General features: G+C 57.1%; 1 protein-coding gene across 1 annotated transcript; it reads right to left on the bottom strand.

The window, feature by feature from the left end:
- Positions 1 to 263: 263 nt before the first annotated feature.
- Positions 264 to 5,980, bottom strand: LOC119955895 (CXXC-type zinc finger protein 1-like). The gene is made up of 4 exons (XM_038782553.1): positions 5,505 to 5,980; positions 3,256 to 3,386; positions 1,607 to 1,707; positions 264 to 448 (listed from the first exon to the last, which is right to left on the bottom strand). The coding sequence occupies exons 1-4, from the start codon at positions 5,514 to 5,516 to the stop codon at positions 264 to 266; spliced, it is 429 nt and encodes a 142-aa protein (XP_038638481.1). The 5' UTR covers positions 5,517 to 5,980.
- Between the last annotated feature and the right edge of the window lie 2,977 nt (positions 5,981 to 8,957).

Below are 8,957 nucleotides of genomic sequence, written 5' to 3'. Positions count from 1 at the left end.
GGAAGTTTACGGACTGTGATGGAGGGGGGGGAGAGTTTACGGACTGTGACGGGGAGGGGAGTTTACGGACTGTGACGTGGGGGGTGGGGGAGTTTACAGACTGTGACGGGGGGGGGGGGGGTTACGGACTGTGTTTGGGGGGGGCTAATTACTGGAGTTTGTGGCAAGGTGCCTGACCACTCTTTCAGTCTGAGGATCGATTTGATGAACCTACCTTTCAGCCACATCCCATAACCCCCTTCGCCCCTCTCCCCACGCAATTATCAGCTCCAATTAATCCCAAGATAAATCACGGCCCTTACATTTGCTGCCACTTTTCTCTTGTCCATCTTTGTCTCGCCCTGTTCCGTCCTCCTCTCCTTCTCCAGCGCCGCCTCTCCGTCACGCTCTCTCTCCTTCTCTTTTGCCTTTTTCTGACGGTATTTGATCGCGAGCGTCGGGTCGGTAACTGCGAGGGAAGCAAGGGGCAGGGCCGTGGTGAAAGTAAGGAACATTCCCGGATTTGACTGATTATCTTTCACTGCTCGTTAGCATAGCTGCAGCGCACTCGGGAGCATTCAACAAGTGCTGCCCAGTTGAACAGAGTTTTGTCTTTTGCGAGCACGGGATGGTCGAGCCTGTCGTGAAGGTCCGAATCCGCGTGCGGGTTTGATCAGCCGAGCACTGGAGGAACCGCTCTCCCCTGGCAACCGCGCCGGGCCGTGAAGCCAACTGCACGCAGATTCCTCTGAAGCAGACGGACAACACTCAGCTTCATTATTGCTGAACAGGGACGTGGAGTCTCTCTCTCAGGAGAAATGCAAGAAAGCCAACTTTCAGATAATCACCATAATTTATATTGGAGGAGAAAAGGGCGCTGATTGATCGGCGAGTTGACACTGCTTGGTCTTGCGGTCAAGTAACAGGGACTACAGGGTAATTTTAAACAAAGAACATACATACAATGCAGAAGGAGGTCATTCGGCCCATCGAGTCTGCACCGACCCACTTACGCCCTCACTTCCACCCTACCCCCGTAACCCAATAACCCCTCCTAACCTTTTTTGGTCACTAAGCGCAACTTATCATGGCCAACCCACCTAACCTGCACGTCTTTGGACTGTGGGAGGAAACCGGAGCACCCGGAGGAAACCCACGCAGACACGGGGAGAACGTGCAGACTCCACACAGACGGTGACCCAAGCCGGGAATCGAACCTGGGACCCTTTCGCTGTTAAGCCATAGTGCTAATCCTTTATGCCACCGTGCTGCGCAAGGCTTGACCATATTAATTTTGTTTGAAGAGGATGGGGCCCTGCATATAAATGTATGGTACCTCAAGCAAGTGTAAATGAACCACATTACAGGGTCCGCCTGTAATCTTTAACCGGTTGGTAACGTAGCTATGGGCGCACTCAGGATTGTTCATCAAATGCTACCCAGTCGAGCAATCGTATTGAACGGTTTTGGATTTGTTTTGGGTGAGCTTGGGTGCGTTGAGCCTATCGCGGCCAACCGAAACAATGTGCTTGGTTCATTGGGTCGGCCGGTCGCTGGGGTGCACGGCCCAGTGAAATAAAGCGCGGTGGGAACTGCGGGCAAAGGAGCGGGCGGTGGGCGATCTTACCTCGGCACTGCTGGCAGTACCACTGCCGGATTCCCTTGGCCATCTTCTCGGTGATCTGAATGCAATCCCCATGAAACCACTCGTTACATTTGTCGCAGCCACTGGCAAGAGCAGGGAGGGGGGGAAAAAGACCAGATTAATACGGAAATGCCGCCCGATATCATCCTCGCCACCCCACCCTCCCCCCCCCCCCCCCCAAAACGCTTTGCACGGCCAGAGCAGAACTGGGACGCATTTCATGAGTGAATCCAAGTGGCAAGACAGCTATTGAACTGCGGGGATCAGGAGCAAAGCAAACACCCAGGGTTCCCACACTTGTAAAGAATTGCCGGGTAGTGTTCGGTGGGGGGAGACACTGGGTTGCCCCCGCGCCAGGGTTCAGGGTTACATCCCTGCCCGCATCCCGCTCGGCCCCATCAACTTTGCCCATTGTGTTTGCCCAGCACCGTGCCGTGGCAGCAGGGCTTGATTGCTGCTTGTGACTGCCGCCTCTTCCTGTGTCACTGGTCCTTGCAAAGATGGTACGCAACCGGCCCCTCCCTGAAATCTCTGGGTGGCGATGGAAAAGCTGCCCCCACCCCCTCACCATAAACACCGCAAGGGCAGCTCAAACCCCTGTGCCCTAGTACGGGCACCAGTGTGTCAGCTACCAAGACCCAACTGAGGATTCCAACTCTCTTTCCCCCGGTGCACACCAGCACCTCCCTCAGTATGGGAAAAACGATCTCAGGAGTGGAACCCGGGAACATTCAGTTGGCAGGCACTGCGGGAGCGCCTTCCCACAATAATGCCCAAGGAAGGCTCGAAGAGAAGTGCCACGTGAGACTTTACCTGAAAAAATTTGCAGTAACGGTGGTTGCTTTGGCCCAGTGAGGGGGGGGGCGTCGACGAGAGAGGGAAATTGATTAAATGGAAGTGTGCCGAATTATTGGGTTGTCCGTATATCTCATAGAATTTACAGTGGAGAAGGAGGCCATTCGGCCAATCTAGTCTGCACTGGCTCTTAGAAAGAACACCCTACTGAAGCTCACACCACCCTATCCCCGTAACCCAAACTCACCTTTTTGAACACGAAGGGCAATTTAGCATGGCCAATCCACCTAACCCGCACAACTTTGGACTGTGGGAGGAAACCGGAGCACCCGGAGGAAACCCACGCAGACACGGGGAGAACGTGCAGACTCCGCACAGACAGTGACACAAGCCGGGAATTGAACCTGGGACCCTGGAGTTGTGAAGCAACAGTGCTAACCACCGTGCTGCCCATAGGAGTTGTGCGGCCCAGAAACAGGCCATTCAGCCCCTCTGATCATGGGGTTTTCTGGTTTCCTCCCCCGCCCCTGTCCATCAACTCATTTCTTCATTTTATCCAGTCCTTCGTCCCTCCTTAAATGCACCAGTGGGAAGCCCCCTGATCACTGCGTTAGCAAGCCTAGGTAAGGGTGATATGCAGGTCAGACCGTGAAGGCTTTCCGAGGAGAACAGCCCACCGTCAGTCAAATGACAGAAGGGCAACCAGGAATCCTCAGTATGTGGCAGCATTCCGGGGAAAACTGTGTGTGGGGGGGGGGGGGGGGCACATTCACAGCAGGGTAAAAACAGGGGGATGTTGCGGAATCCCTCCCCTCCCACCACCAGCAATCACTCACATCATGAAGCAGTTAATGTCTGGCCGCCGGCAGATACAATATATAGGGGCATTCGTCATGTCGGGATCCGTCAGCTCCAGGTCTTCCAGCCGTGCTGCCTCTAGACTCACTGAGTCACTCGTCCCGATGCCCTGTGAACAGGAGGGGCGGATGAAACCAGATGTCAGATCTCCACGCGGACTGTCACATCAAACCAGCGTTCAATAGGTTTGGGCGATGACCTTCTCCAAGAAGAGAAAGTCCAACCATCTCCCCTTGACATTCAATGGCTTTGAACACTGCTGAATCCTCCCCACTGTCAAGATCCCAGGGGTGAGCATTGATGATTACTGACTCCCCCCCCCCACTGTCAACATCCTGGGGGTGGTACCATTGACCATCACTGACCCCCCCCTGTCGACAGCATGGGGGAGGCGGTTACCGTTGACCAACACTGAATCCTCCCCCCCGGTCAACATCGTGGAGGTTATACTAAAAATAATTTTTATTAGCGTCACAAGTAGGCTTACATTAACACTGCAATGAAGTTACTGTGAAAAGCCCCTCGTCGCCATATTCCGACGCCTGTTCGGGTCACAGAGGGAGAATCCAGAATGTCCAATTCACCTAACAAGCACGTCTTTCGGGACTTGTGGGAAGAAACTGGAACACCCGGAGGAAACCCACTCAGACACGGGGAGAACGTGCAGACTCCGCACAGACAGTGAGCAAGCGGAGAATCGAACCTGGGACCCTGGAGGTTTGCAGCAACAGTGCTAACAGGTGTGCTACCATGCCACCCATACCATTAACTATCACTGAATCCACCCCCACTATCACCCTGGAGGTTACCATTGACCAACACCGAATCCCCCACGGGTCAACAGATCCTTGGGGTTACCATTGATTAGAAACTGAACTGGACGCAGCCATATAAATACAATTGTCCGTCCCTTGTCCAGAACTCTGAGCCAAAGCTTCATCCACCTCCATCAGCCCCATTGGGCTCAGCATTCTATAGCTCAAAACAGGCTCTTTGGCCCATCGAGTCTGTGCTGGTGATGAACAGTAACCAAACTATTCTAATCCCGTTTCCCAGCCCAAAGCCCTGGGATCACAGGTGCTCATCTCAATACTTCCTCAATGTTAGGAAGGTGTCTGCCTCCTGCAGCGTTCAGGGAGCGAGTTCCATACTCACCCCACCCTCTGGGTGAAAGGTTTGCACCACCTCCCCTCTCAGCCTCCAGCCCCTCACCTCCCCTCTCAGCCTCCAGCCCCTCACCTCCCCTCTCAGCCCCTCACCTCTGACCAGACCCTCACCCCTCAGCCTCCCCTCTGACCCTCCAGCCCCTCCCCTCTCAGCCTCTCACCCCTCTCCAGCCCCTCACCTCCCCCCCTCTGAGCCTCCAGCCCCTCACCGCTCCCCTCTGAGCCTCCAGCCCCTCCCCTCTGAGCCTCCAGCCCCTCACCCCTCCCCTGAGCCTCCAGCCCCTCACCTCCTCTCTCAGCCTCCAGCCCCTCACTTCCCCTCTCAGCCTCCAGCTCCTCACCTCCCCTCTGAACCTCCAGCCCCTCACCTCCCCTCTGAACCTCCAGCCCCTCACCTCCCCTCTCAGCCTCCAGCCCCTCACCTCCCCTCTCAGCCTCCAGACCCTCACCTCCCCTCAGCCTCCAGACCCTCACCTCCCCTCTGACCCTCCAGCCCCTCACCCCTCTCCAGCCCCTCACCTCCCCTCAGCCTCCAGCCCCTCACCTCCCCTCTGACCCTCCAGCCCCTCCCCTCTCAGCCTCCAGCCCCTCACCCCTCTCCAGCCCCTCACCTCCCCTCAGCCTCCAGCCCCTCACCTCCCCTCTGAGCCTCCAGCCCCTCACCCCTCCCCTCTGAGCCTCCAGCCCCTCACCCCTCCCCTCTGAGCCTCCAGCCCCTCACCTCCCCTCTGAGCCTCCAGCCCCTCACCTCCCCTCAGCCTCCAGCCCCTCACCTCCCCTCTGAACCTCCAGCCCCTCACCTCCTCTCAGCCTCTCCCCACCCCCGGTTGCTGACCCTTCACCGAGGGCTCGGTTCCTTCCTGTCCACCCCCCCGCGCCGCCCCCGCCGCAGCCGGACATCCTCCCGGTGAATCTCTGTCCGGAGTCAGCCACATCCCGCCTGGAGTGAGGGACATTTTAACTCATCAATGTTTCACCACCCCCCCCCCCCGGGGCGGTGACTCATTTCCGTCACTCCGATTCTCATTTCCACTCATTGATGTATCTGCTTTCTCACTCACCGGCCGTTCCATCGCGCTCTCGGGGACCGTCGGGTGAAACAGGCTTCAGAAGACACCTCCTCCCAGCTAGGCCGCCCTTGACGACGGCCACTTCCGGTCCCTCGCCGTAGCCACTTCCGGTCCGCCGTCTCCCCCATTCCCGGTCACAGCTGCGCCTCGGGGCCCCGCCCACTCAGTTAGCTCCACCCACCTGCAGGCGCTGCCACGCAAATGGCGTCACTACCGCCCCCTAACGATAAACCATTTCCGGGTTGCGGCTTCACCTCCAAAACAGTCACCGACCCCGAAACCTCAGCCATCTAATTGAACGGAGCTAATTTGACAGCATTTTAAAATTCTGAATTCCGACTACTTCGTTTGTTTTATTTCGTTCACCATCCGGTGGGTGAGCGCTCAGGTCAATATTTAAAACGAACATTTCCGAAAAGAATTATTGCAGACTCGCTATTTTAATGAGCGTTGGAGGAGCGGAACTGCAGCGCCCTCAGACCTGGAGGAGCGTTACTGCAGCGCCCTCAGAGCTGGAGGAGAGTAACTGCAGCGCCCTCCGTGCTGGAGGAGCGGGACTACAGCGCCTTGGGTGCTGGAGGAGCAGGACTGCAGCGCCCTCAGAGCTGGAGGAGCGGGACTGCAGCGCCCTGGGTGCTGGAGGAGCAGGACTGCAGCGCCCTCAGAACTGGAGGAGCGGAACTGCAGCGTTCTCCGTGCTGGATGAGAAGGACTGCAGCGCCTTCTGTGCTGGAGGAGCGGGACTGCAGCGCCTCAGAGCTGGAGGAGAGGGACTGTAACACCTTCCCTGCTGGGGGAAACGGGACTGCAGCGCCCTCGGTGCTGGAGGAGCGGGACTGCTGCGCCATCCGTGCTGGAGGAGCGGGACTGCAGTGCCCTCGGTGCTGGAGGAGCGGGACTGCAGTGCCCTCGGTGCTGGAAGAGCGGGAGTGCCAGCGTCCTCAGAGCTGGAGGAGTGGGACTGCAGCGCCCTCAGAGCTGGACGAGAGGGACTGCAGCGCCCACTGTGCTGGAGGAGCGGGACTGCAGCGCCCTCAGAACTGGAGGAGCAGGGCAGCAGTGCCAACCGTGCTGGACTGCAGCGCCCTCGGTGCTGGAGGAGCAGGATTGCAGTGCCTCAGAGCTGGAGGAGCGGGACTGCACCGCCTCCCCTGCTGGGGGAAACGGGACTGCAGCGCCCTCCTTGCTGGAGGAGCAGGATAGCAGCGCCCCCAGAGCTGGAGGAGCAGGACTGCAGCGCCCTCCTTGCTGGGGGAAACGGGACTGCAGCGCCCTCCTTGCTGGAGGAGCAGAACTGCAGCGCCCTCGGCGCCTGAGGAGCAGAACTGCAGCGCCCACCGTGTTGGAGGAGCGGGACTGCAGCGCCCTCCTTGCTGGAGGAGCGGGACTGCAGCGCCCTCCTTGCTGGAGGAGCGGGACTGCTGCGCCCTCCGTGCTGGAGGAGCGGGACTGCAGCGCCCTGGGTGCTGGATGATCGGGACTGCGGCACCCTCATTGCTGGAGGACTGGGACTGCAGCGCCCTCAGAGCTGGTGGAGCGGAACTACAGCGCCTTCCCTGCTGGGGGAGCGGGACTACAGCGCCCTCCATGCGGGAGGAGCGGGACTACAGCGCCCTCCGTGCTGGATGAGCAGGTGTGCAAGCGCCCTCAGAGCTGGGGGAGCGGGACTGCAGCGCCCTCAGAGCTGGAGGAGCCCGACTGCAGGGCCCTCAGAGCTGGAGGAGCCCGACTGCAGGGCCCTCAGAGCTGGAGGAGCCCGACTGCAGGGCCCTCAGAGCTGGAGGAGCGGGACTGCTGCGCCCTCAGAGCTGGAGGAGAGGGACTGCAGTGCCCACCGTGCTGGAGGAGCGGGACTGCAGCGCCCTCAGAGCTGGAGGAGAGGGACTGCAGTGCCCACCGTGCTGGAGGAGCGGGACTGCAGTGCCCACCGTGCTGGAGGAGTGGGACTGCAGCGCCCTCAGAGCTGGAGGAGAGGGACTGCAGTGCCCACCGTGCTGGAGGAGCGGGACTGCAGCGCCCTCACAGCTGGAGGAGTGGGACTGCAGCGCCCTCACAGCTGGAGGAGTGGGACTGCAGCGCCCTCACAGCTGGAGGAGTGGGACTGCAGCGCCCTCACAGCTGGAGGAGTGGGACTGCTGCACCTTCCGTGCTGGAGGAGCGGGTCTGCAGCACCCCCCCCCGGTTTCCTCCGGGTGCTCCGGTTTCCTCCCACAAGTCCCGAGAGACGTGCTTGTTAGGTGAATTGGACATTCTGAATTCTCCCTCTGTACCCGAACAGGCGCCGGAATGTGGCGATGAGGGGATTTTCACAGTTACTACATTGCAGTGTTAATGTTAGCATACTTGGGACAATAAAGATTATTTTTATTATTATTATTCATTTGAATGTTCCGATTTTGTCAGGGTTTAACAATAGGGAGACTCTATCTATAAGAACAGGTGTCCACGCTACCCTCTATCCCCCGCACACACAACAAGACTGTGACTCTCACTGAAAAGAGACATAGGATATTCATGTGCCTTCATGTTTCAATGTTTTAAAATCAATTTCCATTATTACTCTCTTTCAAGAATAAATTATTTGGAAACTTTGACGAGACAAAGAGCGAAGCGTTTTGCCATGAGGAATCCTCGGACATGAGATAGAATTGGACAGAAACCTGTAATTAAATGTTCAGGTGTCTTTGGGGTTTATTTTTGTGCTGAGATAATAGACGTTTGTTTTTTGTTTACACTTAGGGTAAGGTGTTTGTGTCTGTGTGGGGAGGGGGGTATTCACAGTGAACAAGGTTAAGACCAACGTCCAATACAATCCCAAAGATTTCAATTCCTCCACCTCTTTCTGCACCTCATCCCATCTTCTTGAACTGTTTCTCCGCACCTGTCTTCACATTCCTGTCTCTCCACAAGCTGTATAACCTACCCTCTTGAAATTGGTGCCTGTTTACCTTTTTAAAATCTCCTTTAAGGGGTTGCACAGTGGTTAGCACGGCTCCCTCACAGCGCTGGGAATCCGGGTTCGATTCAGCCTCGGGTGACTGTCTGTGTGGAGTCTGCACGCTCTCCCCGTGTCTGCGTGGGTTTCCTCCGGGTGCTCCGGTTTCATCCCACAGTCCAAAGATGGGCAGGTTAGGTGGATTGTCCCTGCTAAATTGCCCCTTAATGTCCAAATAAAGGTTAGGTGTGGTTACCGGGTTACGGGGGTAGTGTGGGAGGCACGGGCTTAAGAGGGGTGCTCTTTCCAAGGGCCGGTGCAGATCTGATGGGCTGAATGGACTCCTACTGCGCTGTAAATTGTATGATTCCAACCCCACTAAACCTTTTTTTTGGACTCTTAAGGGCAATTTATTCGAAAGAAAATAAAAGTAAAATAAATTTAGAGTATCCAATTTTTTTTTCCAATTAAGGGGCAATTTAGCTTGGCCAATCCACCTAACCTGCAAA

Source organism: Scyliorhinus canicula, chromosome 21 (assembly GCF_902713615.1).
Source record: "Scyliorhinus canicula chromosome 21, sScyCan1.1, whole genome shotgun sequence".
Classification (NCBI taxonomy): Eukaryota; Metazoa; Chordata; class Chondrichthyes; order Carcharhiniformes; family Scyliorhinidae; genus Scyliorhinus; species Scyliorhinus canicula.
Note: the sequence above shows the minus strand (reverse complement) of the source record. Positions and strands in the feature narration are given on the sequence as shown.